Below are 16824 nucleotides of genomic sequence, written 5' to 3'. Positions count from 1 at the left end.
GAAGAGGGAAAAGAATTGGGGGAGAAGAAAGAAGAAGTTTACTCCTGGCAGAAAGGAGAGAAGGAATTAATTACAGAGCCACACTCTAGCCATAAATCTGAGGTTTACACCTTTGGAACATCTTTGGCTTTGGGCTGTGCTCATATTTTCATTTGTAGACTCAATTGTACCTCAGATATCTTGGCCCGTATGAAAGACCTTAAGTGGACTCAATTCCACTAGGAGGGCAGAACCATCCTATCTTCAGTAGACACATGTGCCTTCAGGTTTCCGAGAGAGCCGAGATAGCCGAGAGAGCCGAGATAGCCACGCTGGCTCCCATGGAAGGAGAGAAAGAGAACTAATGAGGAGTGAGCTCTTTAGCCTATCACCTTTTCTCCTAGTCCTCTCTCCTAGTCCTGGTCCGCTGTGTCCTGAGCTTACCTAGATGCCTCTGTTGGAAGAACTACAAAGTTAGCCAGGCATCAACTAGAATGTGATTCTGGTTAATAACTGTCAGCGACAACCGTTCTACTCTGTGAGCAGTGGAGTGGGGGTTGTGGATGCTCCGAAGACTTTGGATTATGCTTTTTAGTCTTTGCAGGAAGTCTCCCGTGGCCTTCAAAACTCTTGGCTGCATAATTGCAACCTTGCTCTTTGATAGGCACCAAGGAATAGAGTCAGTTTTGCTTCAACTATGATTTACATTTAAATTATGATTTACATTTAACTTGTCTTTTTTGCATACTGTGTCCCTAGCACAGTGAAGATACAAAATAAACAAGTGACACTATATTGTCCCTATAAAAATTACTGTCTTTTGGTAAAGATAAATATTGCATTTCTGAAGCAATTTGAGAATACAAGAAGGGATTGACTGTATTTGATATTAAATGTCTAGGCTATTGGTATTCAACAGGGAGCTATTTTGGCTTCCCCCACTAGGAGACATTTGGCAATGTCTAGAAACATTTTCGGTTGTCACAATTTGTGAGGTGCTATGGCATCTAGTGGGTAGGGGCCAAGGAGGCTGCTAAACATTATGCAATGAACAGGACAGCCCTCCTACACCCCATAAAGAATTATCTGGCCCCAAATGTCAGTAGTGCCTATGTTGCAAAATCCTGATCTTGACCAAAGGTCCATCTGGATACTGGGACGAGGTTTACTGTGAAGAGCATGGGCTTTGGGGTCAGATATCCCTGGACTCAGTGCAGCAAAATAACCTTAGTTACATAAGTTGATGTTGAAGAGCCTTGGTTTCATTATTTATAAAAGTGGGGAAGGGGTAATAAAAGTTACATGGAAGACCTATTGTGAGGATTAAATGGCACATAATAAGAACTCCCACCAGTTCCCATCCCCCACATTTCATTCCTAATGTGTCATCCTTAATCTGAGGGAACCCTCTTTAGGGAATTCTGTGTTCTGGGACTCCTGCTAGAGAGCCAATTTCCCTTTAGCCTGTTCCATAGGCAGAGGCTTTAACGAGCCATCTGTGAATTGGCAATCCTATTACTAATAGATTCACGTTTTCTCAATGACATCTGTGCAGTGCCTTGCCAGTGGTGACCCTAATCAGCCCTGTGGGACTCTTCCTGCTAGTGGATTTCAGGACAGTCTGTCCCAGCATGTTTTGTTTTGGTTACTATATTTTGGTTGCTGTTGGAAGTTCCCATTTCTCAGTAGATGGCCCTTAGTTAATTACAGGGTGTTTTGTGCCTAAATACAAGATTATACAGGCCATTTGATGAGGTCTGGAGGGGTTTAGGGAACACCTAACTTGGATTAGGATCTGGATGGCCCTGAAAAGACGTTAGATAGGGTGACTCTATAATTTACTATCTAAACCAGAATACTTGAGAGTGACACAGGGAAACTTTTAATGATTTATGTCAAGACAACAGGCATAAACTTTTGCATTGTGCAGTCAAACTGGTGATGGTCACCCCATAAACATGACCACCCTCAAGGTTCTTCTTTGGGCTTGAAGGAAACAGAAGATCCAGAGAAACTGGGGGCAAATTAGTGTCAGCTCATTTCTTCCACTGAGAAACCCTTGCTGCTAGCTGGCATTTTATTCGTGGAGACCCAGGGATGCGCACATCTCCATTCATTTGCTAGAAACAAGCAAAGGGGCCCAGCGCCGCGGCGATGGTGGTTTGCCTTAATTGTTCACTGGAGATTTTGCACTAAGATGTCTGCAGGGTAAATGATGTCCATTTAGGCCCTCACGACCGACCCCGGGTTGTTAGGAGAACAAACGAGGTCTCGAAGGCGCCCTTTGCCTCCGCTAATCCCCAGCCCCGCAGCCCCCGCCCCGCGCGGTGCCAGCTCTCCCCTCCGCCCCCAGCTCGCTCTCAGCCTTTATCCCGCCTCACTATTTTTGCTTCACTTGTTGCTCATCACTGTGGGAGGAAGCTCGGCCTTCAATTAGTGCGCATTCCTGAAGCCTGCGGTTGCCGTGGTTACCGGGGCGCGAGCTGGAGCAGCCGGGTCAGCCCGCCAGCCTCATTGTGGTCTCCCGGCCTGGGCGCGGGAGGGGAGAGTGGGTGTCACCGAGAAATCGGCTCAGGCCTGGAAAGAAAGAGCTGCGGCCCTTGAAAGCCGGGCAGGAAACAGGCATTCCATTTTTCTCCGGAGCCAGCTGCTGCCATTCAAGTGTGCAGATTCGCGTTCACACGCGGGCGGTGCCTCGACTGGGGTCTGGGAAAGGCCCCACGGTGGAAGCCCCTCACCCCAAGAGGGGCTGGCCAGGGAGGAGAGGGCAGGGACTCCGGCCATCCAAGACCTGCCTACAAGCCCTGTGCCCTCCGCCTCTGCCTCAGACCACCAGGGCTTTAGGGGGTGAAGGAGAGTAGCCGTTCTTATCTTTGTGTTTAATTTGCAGTGCCGGTCTGTTGCATGGAGCACAGTGAGCTCAGGAACTCCCACTGGGTGCCAAGAAAGCCCATTTCCTCCTTCCATTAAGTCCCACCTTCCTCTATGTCATCTTGGAGTCAAGTCTAGCTGTCTTCTGCATTTCATTGCAGGCCAAGTTGTACATGTTCTATTACTAATAATGCTTGGCATCTGTTCTTTCTCTGGGGGCAGGGAGATGGTTCACTCTAGCACTTTGCAAAAGCAGAGTACTTTGCAATCATTTTTATTATTGTTTATTAGTTTGTAGCAGCATGGTGAATGTCTTAATTAGCTCATACTGTGTTATGATGTATTCAGTAATCATCTTCTGGTCACAACTTTAAGAGATGCCGAAATTTTAACCATCTCTAACATTTTGTACATCCAAAAATTATGCCTTAATTATATAAGTAGAGCAGTAATGCCACAAACATAAATTTCAGGGTTGCTCCTTGCAAATACTAGGAGGCTAAAAAGCCCTTGCTGCACATTTTTAAATTAAGGATAAGCAAAGCTTGAGGGGGGAGGAGATATTGAGGAAAAAATACTGCAATGAGGCTGAGTAGACTCAGGTTCTACTCCTGGTTCATTAGCTATGTTACTCTGAGTAAGATCTTAAGGATCTTAATGTCTCTGATCCTCCGATTCCTGAAAACATGGAGTGGGTTATGGATTAGATGACCTCTGAGATTCTTTCTAGCTATAACATCTAACTCTGGAATTCTGTGTGAATAGAAGTCAGTGTCAGGACGCCTGAGTGGCTCAGTTGGTCAAGCATAATCAGGTCTTGATCTCAAGGTTTTGAGTTCAAGCCCTGTGTTGGGGTCCCTGCTGGGTGTGAAGCCTACTTAAAAAAATAAATTAAAAAAAAAAGTCAGTGCCTTAGGCCAAGCTTATAATCACTGCCAAAAAGCTGAAGCACTTATTAATAGTTAATTGCAGATGGTCCAATACTAGTCATTTTGTGGAGAGAATTCACTGTCAGAATTATTCACTATAATTTAAAGTGACCTAAAATGAAAAAGATATAAAAGAAAAAAGTACATGCATGAAATGCTTAAATACAGTTTATAAATATATGTAAAAGAAAGGGAAGCTATATCCACATTTGTGATGGATAATCATAAATTATATTTATTGAATGCATGGTTGCTATGGGGATATAGAATAAAAACAGGGATGTGTGTGCACTTGGGAAATTTCCAGTCTTTTTGGGATTCCAAATAGCCATAGAAACAACTTTACACTTAAGGGGGCCAGAGAAAACCATCTGCTCTCCTAAAAGACTTAGGAGAGAAACATTTTGGATGGTTAGGAGCTGAGAGACCAGGGGGTGGGTATAGTACATCCCTGAAAATGGATCTAGGGCATGTTAGGAAAGCTTGGAAGTGGGATGAAGCCAGATGTGCATTAAACAGAAGGAAGAAGAAGGAAATGACAAGGAACTGGAGAAGAAAAGCATTCTAGATCATCCTGAACAGAAAGGTCATTGGTATGAATATTGGTAAACCTAAGGAGGACTCCAAGGTAATACCTTCAAAGAAATGACTGAAGATAACAATGCTGTCAAGAGTGGTGACATCATAAGTATGAAGAAAGTATTATTTTTTTTCTCCTCTTTATGAGTTCCAATGCTTTAAATAGTGTGTTTGTTGCAAGTAATTGAATAACAGATCTAGGATCTGAAAGCAAGTTTGTCCTAAATCCAGAATTTCTGTACTTTCCATTGCACTTTGAAGGTTTGAACTAGTAATCAGAGCTTAGATTTAAGTTTTAAGAGTAGAGACAAAAACAACTTTTTTGGCTAAATTTTGTATGCATATTGTATCTCTCTGAAGTGACTGCCTTAAAAACACCATAGCCTGGTAGTCTGCAACTTGTGGAGTGTGGGGTGGGGAGATGCTTCAATCCCCCTAGATAGCAAGATGGCATTTGGGGGTGTTGCAAGGACTAGTGGATGCTCCTGGCATTGAGCCCCGAGTCCAGGGGTGCTAAACATTCTCTAGTACATAGAATAGTGCTTTATGAATGAATAATGTTTCCTTCATGTTCTTATTAAGAGCTGGTTCCCATCTGAGATAAAAAGTACTCTTGTGAACAATAAACCAGAAGTCCAGCCAGAAGCTCAGCATATCAGACTGGGGATTTGCTATTGGAAACACTTCAAGGTCCACTTGGGTTAGGTGGGCTTCTGGGGATGCCAAGCACGGAGCACAGTCCCTGCCTTTGAAGGGTTTCCATCCTGCTAGAGGAGGCACGTGTAAAGGAGTTACTGCAGCAGAGAAATAAGTGCCCTCAGGAAGGTGTCTGCAGGGTCCTCAGGAGCATGGAAAGGGGCAGCACTCTTCCAGGGCTCTACCAGGATGGATTTCAGAGTCTTGGAGACTGTGTGTAGTAAGGATTTGAACAAAGCAGGAGATCAAGAACTGTGTTAGCTGGTTATATTATTAAAGAAGGTAAGTAAATCCTGCCTTGAGGAGCCTGGCCTACCAAGAAAAGAGCATTTGAACCTTGGGGAAATAGCACCAGGACATGGTTTGTTGTGAAATGTGCAGAGATAAGGCCATGAGTGGAAGAGAGGTTGGAAACCAGGCAAGGACTGTGTTTCTGGGGAAAGGCCTCATGGCCTCATCAGATGGAGCTTGATGTCAAAAATGAAAAAAAAAAAAAAACCTGATGATAATTGAATTTGGCAGGAGGAAAGTCCTTTGAGTTTAGTAAGTTTGTGAAATAAGCAGCTAGCTACAACTCATTCTTATACCTACACCGTTGGACAAGCAGCATGGGCTAGACAGTGAGCCTCTCGGGCATAGGGTTCACATCTTATTTCTGTGTCTCCACCTGGCACAGTCCATATTTCTTTGTTGACTGAATGATGAATAAATGAATTGGGGACATTCCAGAAGTGGGCTGGTTTTCAGGAATATGTACAAAGAGTTCAGGTGGGGATAACTTCAATGTGTCAATGGTAGAAAACAGCTATGAAATAGAGAATTCTATAGGTAAGACACAAGGGTCATTTTTTCCCACAATTCATGTTTCTGCCCTGATCAGTCAACTCAAAGTGTGTGAGTGTTTTTGGCTATGAAGTTTGTGAGAGTAATTGTACAAAGCTGGCATTTGTGTGTGTGCGTGCGTGTACAAACTATTAGTATGCCTAATTTGTTTGGTCTATTCATGTGGAAATTTCTTAAAAGTAATGGATTCTGCAAGGTTTGGGGAAAACTATTTGAGTGCTTATGTAAAAACTGTATTTTCTACTGATAGTTTGAGCTGTGGTTTGAAAAGAATAAACGTGGCCTTCTATTTGCAGGGTCTGTTTTCTATCCTTTCCTCAGACATTAAAGTGACTTGTAATTGCCCCTCTTAAACTGAATCCTGGAAGAAAAGCAATGATTCACAAGTGTTGGTAAAGTGCTACTGAAATCTGGAAAGTATTTACTGCAATTGTTTGGACTTTCTAAGATCAGACCTCTATTGGATGTGATAGAATAGGAAGAAAAGATGGAGCATTTCTAACTGGCAACAGCATTTCTTAGGAATTGTTAGGTAAGAAGCTGGAAGCAAAATTATTTTCAGAAATATATGATTCCAGCATAAATCTACTTTTAAAAATGTCTTTAGTCCCAGTAAAATATAAGTTGTGGTATAAAAGCCAGAGAGACTTGCACTCTCTCTCTCTGCTGTTGCCATGATATAGTCATATTGTCTGCTATCCCAGAACTCCTTCTGTGTCCTGAATTCTGAAGACCTTAAAGTTCACCCACTATCTGGGAAGATTCTTCACCCACACCATCCTGGGGCTAGCACTACATGGGCATATTCTGGGAAAACTCTATTGCTTCAGGGAGAATGAGAAGCTTGATGTATGTTTTTCTGTTGGAGTGACAAGCTTTGTGAATCTCCTGTCCATATTTTTGATACCACCCATCCTTAATTTTTTTGAATTAGAAATATAAACAAAATCTAGAAATGAAAATTCCTTCATTGTTCTTCCATGATGCCCATTCCAGCCCCTCCCCAAAATCAGAAGGGCAAACAGTCTGGCATGTAATACTGTTGCTTTCAGATTTTAATTCGAATATAGGTTCCTAGAGCTTGTATTCATTGACATTCAGTGTGTAGTAGCAAGGTCAGGAAACCAACAACATAACCTAAACAGCCTGTGGGGAAATCCAGCTTTTTGTGTGTGTTTTACATGCTCATAAATATGTTGGTTTGTATATACCCGTCAGTGGTTGCCAGTATGTGATCTCTGGGCTCTATACAGCCCCAAAATATATTTTGTATGGCTTGTCTAGTGTTTTAAAAAAAACTGTGAATCAGTTGCCAACATTTGAAAATCAGGATATTTCACACAAAACTCTGTGGTCTGGCTAATCTTGAAAAATTAGAAGACCTGAGACCATGGAGACACATTCCTAGGAGGCAGCGACTGGCTCGAGGTGAGTAGTAGCAGTCCCCGTAGACACATAATCTGCCATTTGCTTCACCCCTAAATGCTCCCTGTGGTAATACATTTGGCAAGCTGTATTTACTTGCATTGCCTGCTGTCCCTATAAACATACAGAGCTGAGTTTGAAACTCTAATCACTAAGTAGCAGATATGAGAACCAAAAATGTTATAGATGGGATGGCCATATAATTAATTGTCCAAAATCGCACACCTTGAGAGTAAAAAGTAGTGCTCTTAATATTTACGCCAGGACAACAGGCACACACCAGGATATATGGTCTCCCTATTTATAGATCACTTTATTCAACCACTTCATTTGACTAATGAGAAAATTGAGATCTAGAAAGAGGAAGTAATTTGCCTGTAGTAGCAAGTAGACTAATGGCAAAGCTGACTCCCAGTACCCTGACCCCCAGTCCACTGCTTTTTCTAGTTTAATGTGCTTTATGTAATATATATGAGCACCATATTTTCCTTGAATATATGGATTTTTTACAGTTAATAATTATCACACGACTACTTTCCTGGGAGGGTGTACAAATCAGTTGTTTATATCATCAGTAACATTTCTATTATCAATGTAGTTAATTATGGGCTATAGCACATCTAGAGATGTTTAAAACATTGGTAGGCTTGAGAGCTAAAGAGTAGACACAAGAAAAGCCTTTTCATTTTACCAGATATAATAAGAGATTCATTCAGAAGTGCCAATTGTCTGAATTTTTTTTAAACCACTATTAAGTAAGTATCCCATAACCAGTTTGCTAAAAACACAGCATATAGACTTCTTGATCATTGGCTATTGGCTGGTAATTAATATTAGTTGTGTCTTTAAGAGATGGCCAACATCCAAAATTCCCCAATCCTTGACCACTGTTTCTTTGTTGAGTTCCCAAGAGATATTTGTACACAGAACACTCCAGATGAAATCAATGCATGCTCTTAATCACTTGCTCAGACTCTGGCCCCAAATCCCTGTCTGGCATCCCATCCTAGGAACTGGATTAGACCACGTGTGAGTTTTAGAGGCACCTCTTAGCATTTCATGAAGGCTTAGGCCAAAGTCTAGCCTGAGAATTTTCAAATTCAGGATGCCTTTCTCCAGTGTCCACTTGGCTCCTGTATGTTCTTCCAAGAGACCTTGCGAACGGCAGACCATCCCTACCATGTCAGATACACAAGATAGAATACAGAAGGAAAGAAGCCCTTGCTTCTTGCTAAAACCTAAAACGGAGCTAGCCTGAGTCAGTCTCTATACTTCCTTGACCTTGGAATGTATTGTGATCCTGATTAATTTTTCAGATGAGGAACCATTACCCATGCAGGAGACATGATCAAGGCGTATTTTACCACATTGGCCTTGTGTAGCTAGGGAGAGCCGAGAAAAAGTAAATGTCCTGGAGGAACTTCTTTCTCTTTGACCTTTATCAGAGCTTCTTTTCTATGGAGCGGTTTGATAGAACAGGGGGCCAGTGACCAATCATCACCAACCTTAAACTCAAAATATAAACCACACACATGGGTAGCTTTTTCTCTAATGCACCTCAAAAAACTTGTTTTCTAAATGAACCAAATCTATATGCAAGAAACAGAGCCCTAAAACTGTGTATTCAATAGTGACACATGGCTATTAAACCTTTGAAGTGTTAATATTTTGGCTACATTGGTATGAGTCAAAAATAGTATTAAATTAACTTTTTTTTTTTTACTTTTTAATGTGATTACTAGAAAAGCTAAAATTACGAGTAGCTCATATTTTATTTCTATTGGGCAGGGCTGTTCTAGGGGTATATGTTATGCACATAAGTGAAGTAAGTTTCAGTTGCATGCTTAGGTGGTACCTCAGTGGCTTTTTGCCATCAGAAGTCTAAAAGGAGGGCAGTTTTGCTAGTTGCTTCATATTGTTGCTAGTTGGGAGCTTGTTTATTAGCAAGGCTTCGGTGTGGTAGAAATATCTGGTATAGGTGCAAAAACCACATCAGGGCCTTTACATTTATTTTGATATGAGAACATGGTGAAAGCATTTTCAGTGATTCTTTCTATAAATCAGGCTAGTTTTTAGAAGGACTAACCTCCTCCCTCACATGTTCCATAGTTTTGGTTCCTTCACACCTCTTTGCCTTCTAAACCCTGAGGGGCACCTGTTCTCACACCAGCCCTTAAGCTCCTATGCTGAATCATGCAGAAGGCACTTGGGTTCATACAGTGCCAGCTGTGGGTCCCATATGGAAAAGCCATACCATATACATATGTATAGAGTATTTCTGAAACCAGAAGGAGTGTAGAAGAGCGTATAACTCATCTAGCTTTATCTTTTCCTTGCCTTTGAAAATTTTAATCATTGAAACATCTTTAGGCTAAAAATAGAATCATGTAGTGAGACAATTCTGAGTTAAAACCAAATATGTACTTTTGTTTTTATATGGACATAGGACTGTGTATGGATGTATGAAAATGTAGGTTGAACGTTTGGATACAGATGGGTTTGACTCTCCAATAAAATGTGTGGAGAAGAATGTATAAATGAATGGAGATGGTGTATGCCAGTCTGCTCAAGCCGGGTTTTTCAGATTTGAAGCAGAGATTTCCTCCTCCTATAAATAGTTGGAGAGAAAGTTCTGTTTCTGCTTCCATCTGGTTTAGGTGCAAAGTTCACTTAGATGGCTGCCAAAGATTGATGGAGAAGATTTTTCTCTTGACTGAGTCCAGCCTCTGTGACTTGCCTCTCCTACCAGCTAGAGCCTGTATCTTTGACCCTGTATAGGGATGGTGCCAACTGGAGCCAGCCTTTAAGCTGTATTTTCCTTTGGAGTAACCTCTTTCCTTCTTCTTTTCCTTCCACCTCTTCTAGGCAGGACAGGGCTGCTTGCTGATCTCTTGCCCAGTTTTGCTGTGGAGATTATGCCAGGTATTCAGTCATTTAACTCTTTATTTGCTTAATTTGCTGTCACTCCTTCTGTCTTGCTTCTGCATTAGTCACTAATTGCTCCTTTTTTTTATTTGCACATTTGTCTATGTTTCTGTGGTCTTTTCCAGGATGAACTAAGCCCAGTGGAAAAGACTTTAGACTGTGTTTCTTCTGTTACTAGGCCCTAAGAGAACAATCATAATTCAAATAGGCTGCAAGGGGACCCAGTCCTTCCATGTCAGGCCTTGCAGGCTCTTTGGCAATCTCCAAATTCAGTGTCAGAGCTGTACCGAGACATCTATAAGTATCCTTAACAGAATTATTATTATCTGCATTTCCTTATTCCCTAAGTTATATGTGTATCCATTCATTAGTGTACAATCATGTGACTCTGAATTGCCTTTTATAACTTTATCAAAAAATGTTTTTTCAAGCCTTATGAAAGTAATGCACACCTCCTCCCTTGAACTACACACTTAGAGACATTGCTTAGTATACAATTTCGGAGGCTTGTTGGGCCCCCTGAATCCCCGAGATCCACCAACCAGGTGTCAAGGAAACCCCAAATGCACACCTCTGTCATCTTATGTAGCTTGAGTTGATTGCCGCAGCCTAGACAAGCCAACATGAGTTCGGTGCAGCCCCAGAGTCCATAGTGGATGGAAGTTCAGAGAGAAACTAGAATGAACTACAGGAAAGGACATATCTGAACTCAGGAAATACATAGTCCTTACTATGTATAATTCAGTCTTGCTTCTGCCAAAGGGTTAATAGTTGGGAGTAACAGAGAGATACAAAACATTCCTGGCCATTGGTTTTGACTCTATTCAGGTTTTAAAACATCCATAATCTTTACATTTGAGTTTCACTAATTATTCTTCCATAAATTTTCCTGCTTTGCCATGAGCTGGCCAACCCAAATATAGACAGTCTTCATATTACTGTTGATCCCAAGGACCCAAATGGATACCTCTTTGTAATCCCTCTTATCCAGTTTTGTCAGCATGTACTCATTTGTTCCTTACACACACAATGTTACAAAGCATTGCTTCAAACTAGATGTTATTTCCCCCAGTCCCAAGAAAGAGTTATTGTATTTTTCATATCTGGTCCTTGTCCCTTGAATATCCCTCCCTTTGGACCCCCACGAATCCTTCCATGGATAATATTATTTTGTTTCTCCAAGGTAACCTGCCAGTCTTTATACCATTGACTGCCTGACTCTAGTTGTAGCCACCCCACACCTCTGCTCCTCAGAGTTCACCTCTGGCTCAGACTACATAATGTTACTGTGTTGTAGATGAGGCCCAGGACAAAGCCCTCCGCTATCTGTTGTCCTCAGCAGGAATGTTCTCCAGACCATCCTCAGCAAGTGCAAGACCTTCTCATTTCCTCCCCGAAGAGATGGTGACCTGATTAATTTGAATGTATTTCACATGGCTGAGTAAGGAGGGACATTTAGAAAACATAAGTTATTTGTTTTCTTCCTGAGGAAATTATGTTCTAAACAAAGGTCAGATAATTTTATCATTAACACAGAACACTTTATACAACAAAAATGTCATATTCTCAAGCTCCAGCTGAATGACCATTTAATTGAAGGAATATTTAATAACCAAAATTCAAGAAACAACATGTACATAAAGTTCATTGTAAAGGGATTTGGGGTAGGTGGCTTTCAATCAAGATGAATCACTTTAATCTTTGGACTTTTAAAGGAAATCCTGGCTTGCTCCAGCCTGTCCTAGGCCTCAGTGGGAAGCTGGGTCCTGTAGCCAAGTCCCGAAAGCGTGACATAAGGTCACTTGAGGGTCACAGTCATTTTTTACTAAGCCAAATGGAATTTGTTTCCTTTCTCTAATCTTTTGGATTAGCAGATGAGCTAGAATATGTGTTCAGCCCCTGGTGGAGGTGTGACAATAGCAGAAGTTAACAAACAGCCAATATAGTCATCAAAGCCCTGCACCATTTTAGCTGGGGCTCTGCTGGCTACTTAGCGTGGTTAGCCCGAGTACAATCAAACCAAGCCATTCTTGGGGCATGGGGACAGCATATTCTCTACCTGAGTCTTTGTCTCTAGTTTTCTCTAGCCATGGTTTGTTACACAGGTATAAGCAAAAGGTTTTGGTCTCAGCCCTGATGCTGAGTACAGGTGTTATGGGGGTGCTCAACAGGGAAAATAGATGAATACATAAGGGACCCAGACCACCTAAATAAGATCACGGAAACATAGAGAATTTTTTCTCAGGACTTATATTTTTGTAGGTAAGAATAACTTGACCACAAAAGGAACATATTCACAGAACCCACCACGTCATAGCTCAGCAAGCAAGATTCCTCCTCTCCCCAGCCAGGAGTCTTTCTGCTCTTGTCCACACTTGTCCTGACACTACAGTTGATATGGTAAACCCTCTTCTCAGGTGGGGGTCCCAAAAGTCCCCCGTCACTTTGTGCTGGTCATTACATGTGCTCAGTATGACCTAGGTAACCTTCTTCCGCCTTCTCCATATCCCTAACCTGTAAAGTCAATACATCTCACTCTCAGAGTTCCTCCTGAGTGTGAGGGCTCCATGCCTTGTCATGAGATGCTTACTTCCCCAGGTCCCTCTCACCCACTCCTCTCACAGGACACAGTGATGAAAGTGTGCGTGTCCCAACAGTGGGCCACCTCCAGTGTGGGTTTCTCTGTGCGTCCTTCCAGAGTGGGTGTTTGTTGGCCTGGTGATCCTGGGAGTCTTCCTCTTCTTCGTCCTGGTGGGAATCTGCTGGTGCCAGTGCTGCCCTCACAGCTGCTGTTGCTACATCCGGTGCCCATGTTGTCCAGATTCCTGCTGCTGCCCTCAGGCCTGTGAGTAAAGTGACCAGTGGGGAGACAAGGAGTGATCAGAAGAGATGTCACCTCTCCATCAGACAGCTGTGTGCCCTGATTCCTTCTCCACCTCCTTTCCTTCCACCTTAAAAGTTGGTTGTTCCAGGTTCACTCCTCTGCTGGGAGCTCCTGGCTTCCTGAGATGGCCATTCTTGTTTGCCTTCTTGCCTGCATGCACTTCTCCATACTCTTTATCCACACCAATCACCCATGCATTTGCATTTGTCATTGGCACTACTGATGAAAGGAAGGGCAGGTTCCAGATGGTCAGGTTGTGAGTAAGGCTTTTGCCCTCTCTTCAGGCATTTAGGCTAGAGGAAACCTTCTCTGGTCATGCCTCTCATATGCAGAGAACTCTTCTTTTTACAAGCTGTGTGTGCAAACTGCAGCTTTTGGATACCATCCAGCCACAGATGAGTTTATTTATTTCCATGACACAATAGTCCACGAAGGGACTAGTCCTCATTTGAGAATTCACAATTGTATCTTAATGGCCAAGCCCATGTAGACACTATGTTGGGCACCCCTGCCAGAAACCAAATACATCCTCAAGGGAAAGACATACATGTATCTTTAATGTCCTTAGGAATAAAACAGTTTCCAGGAAGAGTCAGATTATTTGCTCTGCTTTTGAGATCACAGAGCAGAGCCAAGTGCAAGCTCATTGCCTGCCCTGCCTCTCTAAAAGGGTTCAGGATCCTCCTGGAAGCAGCCCTGGGTGGCCCAGTGCTAGGCTTCCTCCAGAGGGACTGAGGCGGCCTGCAGACAGTGTGGTTGAGTGGGCTGCGGCTGTCACCGGGGAGGCTGCTGTGACAGCTCCTAGTACTGCTTAATTACTCAGTTGCCAGGTATTAAACACTGTAATTCCTTATGTCATTCACTTTTGGTGGAGCTGGAGGAGTCCAAGGAAGTGGGGTAGAGTGGTTCTGATGAATCAGTTCAGGCCTAGGAGAGCACACATACACACAGGCACACACCCGGGAGCTCCTTTGAGCGAATCCTCAGGCAGTTTTGGTGTGAGGGTTGTGGAGGGTGGGATGATAATATAATCTCTTTTGCTCTTCATCTCCCTCCACAGTGTATGAAGCAGGGAAAGCAGCAAAGGCCGGGTACCCTCCCTCTGTCTCCGGTGTCCCCGGCCCTTACTCCATCCCCTCTGTCCCCTTGGGAGGAGCCCCCTCATCTGGCATGCTGATGGACAAGCCGCATCCACCTCCCCTGGCACCAAGTGACTCCACTGGAGGAAGCCACAGTGGTAAATGTAGTTCCAGACTGCCCTGCCCCATGCTCCTCTCTGGCTTCTACTCTGGTTCCTTACTGATAAGAACCATCAGCTCCGTGATTCTTCTTTGGAAAACAATGATCTCCATTCCAGAAATGGGATCCCTCCAGCTGTATCAGATGTCATCTGGAGTGCAATGCAGGCTTTCCAAAGGACTGCAGGGTGTAGCTGTCTTTGCTTTCTTCCCAGGCTCCTCAATAACTAAAATGATAAGGAAAACAGGCAAGGTACACCTTGAATGTTGATCATCCAATTAATAAATAGTTATCTCCTCCCCACCTAGTGTTCAGGAGTGTAACAGGTACTGTAAGGGACATTAAGATGTATAGGATGGGGTTTCTGCAGAAAGCATTAGGGTCCATCCAGGGAGGGAGAATGTACTTTTATCAGGACAGTTAGATACTGCAAAGAGTATGGTGCTAGGAGTTCAAAGGAGAAAGAGCCGGAGCGTTACAGAGTGTTCAGGGAAGTGCTGAAATTGAGCTGGGCCTTAGAAGAGACAAAGGACTAGGAGAGCAGAGAGGGAGGTGCTGATTACCTCCCAGGATGGACACACTGTGGAAGCCTGAAGCTGGAAGAATAGGGTGTGTGTGTGTTTGACAGTCTCCAACGTGGCTGACTGGAAGAAAGTGGAGGGCTTTGGTGGAGCCTCATCCAGATTAGAGAAGGTCTTGAAACCCATCCAGGAGAGCCCAGGGTTTGGTGCCATAAGTGAGCGGGAGCCATTGCAGGAAGGTTCCTGAGTTCTTGAAGAGGTGACATGCTGCCAAGGTGAGTGGTAATGGAAGAGAGTGGGATCAGAGATCCCAAGCTGAGATGTGATTGAAGCCATTAAGGGGGGATGAAAGCACTTGGGTCATGATAGAGGCCATGGGAATTGAAATGATTAGGTAAATCTGAGAGATACTTCAAAATGTGACTTTAGGGAATGAAGGAAAGGGAGGCTTCAGGAAGAGCCCAAGTTGCCCAGTGATGCACATCATAGAATTAAGTAATTGGTAAGAAGGGTTTATTTGGATGGGGATTAGCCATGTTATTTAGGGAATGATGAATTCATGGTTATTGGCAGGGGCAGAGGAGTAGAGGGGTGGAGGGGCATTAAAATTAGCTTCCCTGGAGGCATTTGAACAGGGTAGTAAAGGTTAGATGTGTGTGAAGTATATGCAGGAGGTGATTTTTAAATCCCTAGGTGTGGATGAGCCAGTAGGGTTGGTAAAACAGACATTTCTCCCCTGGAGGTATCCTGGCTTCCTGTGGTGGGAGAGGGGAAGAGTATCTGGCCCACGATTGAACTGTCAGTGCTTGACCGTGGAAGGAGTGGATATCCTCAGTGAGTAATTGGTATTTGTGAGTTTTTTTTCTCTCCCTGGAACTATTAGTAGAATTCTGACGTCTGAGCCTGGGAATGAGTCACAGACTGAGAAGTAAAAGTTAATGATCAAGGACATACAGGGAATTGGAGAGATAAAGACAATACAGTTCATTTCTCCAAGGATAGAGTGGGCCAAGGGACATTAATGGAACTTGTCTCATATTTTATTTGCAGCTTCCCCTTTTTTCCAGTCTTTTTATCCTTCCTTCCCACCAGAACCCGTTCCTTCTTACTTTTTAAGAAATGGATTCTCATAATGAAATAATTCTTAATAATTCTTATTCATAGGATAAGTACTTCCTCTCTACTGATTTAAACCTTTTTCTAATTCCTGCTTGTTGCAGTTCAATCATTTTGGCCCCATCCTGCCATACTAACCAACTGCAATTAGAAGTGGCTTGGGGGCAGCCCCGGTGGCGCAGCGGTTTAGTGCCACCTGCAGCCCGGGGTGTGATCCTGGAGACCTGGGATCGAGTCCTACGTCTGGCTCCCTGCATGGAACCTGCTTCTCCCTCTGCCTGTGTCTCTGCCTCTCTCTCTCTCTCTCTCTCTCTCTCTCTCTCTGTCTGTCTCTATGAATAAATAAATAATATCTTTAAAAAGAAAAAAAAGTGGCTTGGGAGTGCCTGGGTAGCTCAGTCAGTTGTGCATCCAACTCTTAATTTTGGCTCAGGTCATGACCTTGTGGTGAGATCGAGCCCCGTGTCAGGTTCTGCCCTCAGCAGGGTGGGGGGAGTCTGCTTGAGATTCTCTCCCTCTCTGCCTCTGCCCCCCCCCCTGCTCTCTCTCTCTCTCTCTCTCAAAATAAATAAATAAATCTTTTTTAAAAACAAAAGAAGTGGCTTGAAAAATAGGAACAATTATTATTTCACATAGCAAGAAATCCCAAGGAAAGATGGCTCTGGGGTTGGTTAATTGATTGGTTCAGATGGTACCAGTGTAGGACTTAGTTCTTTCCATCTTTTTGCTCTGTCCTTCTGGGCTGGCTCTCCTCATGATCCTGTCATGACTCCCATAGTTTCAGGTACTAAATGCGCTTAGAGATGGAAAAAGATAT

At 43.3% G+C, this 16824-nt stretch overlaps 1 protein-coding gene across 3 annotated transcripts in view; it reads left to right on the top strand.

Annotated features, from left to right (window-relative positions):
• ILDR2 (immunoglobulin like domain containing receptor 2) overlaps window positions 1-16824 on the top strand; it is a 61588-nt gene that overhangs the window by 25388 nt on the left and 19376 nt on the right. Inside the window, exons 4-6 of one of the 3 annotated variants that reach the window (XM_072732913.1) lie at window positions 10188-10244; window positions 12946-13092; window positions 14192-14368. In XM_072732913.1, coding sequence (XP_072589014.1) covers window positions 10188-10244; window positions 12946-13092; window positions 14192-14368 — 381 coding nt within the window. The remainder of the gene's footprint in view (window positions 1-10187; window positions 10245-12945; window positions 13093-14191; window positions 14369-16824) is intronic. The other 2 variants (XM_072732914.1, XM_072732915.1) reach the window with 2 other exon arrangements.

Source organism: Vulpes vulpes, chromosome 13 (genome assembly GCF_048418805.1).
Source record: "Vulpes vulpes isolate BD-2025 chromosome 13, VulVul3, whole genome shotgun sequence".
Classification (NCBI taxonomy): Eukaryota; Metazoa; Chordata; class Mammalia; order Carnivora; family Canidae; genus Vulpes; species Vulpes vulpes.
This window is presented reverse-complemented; position numbering and strand designations above follow the sequence as displayed.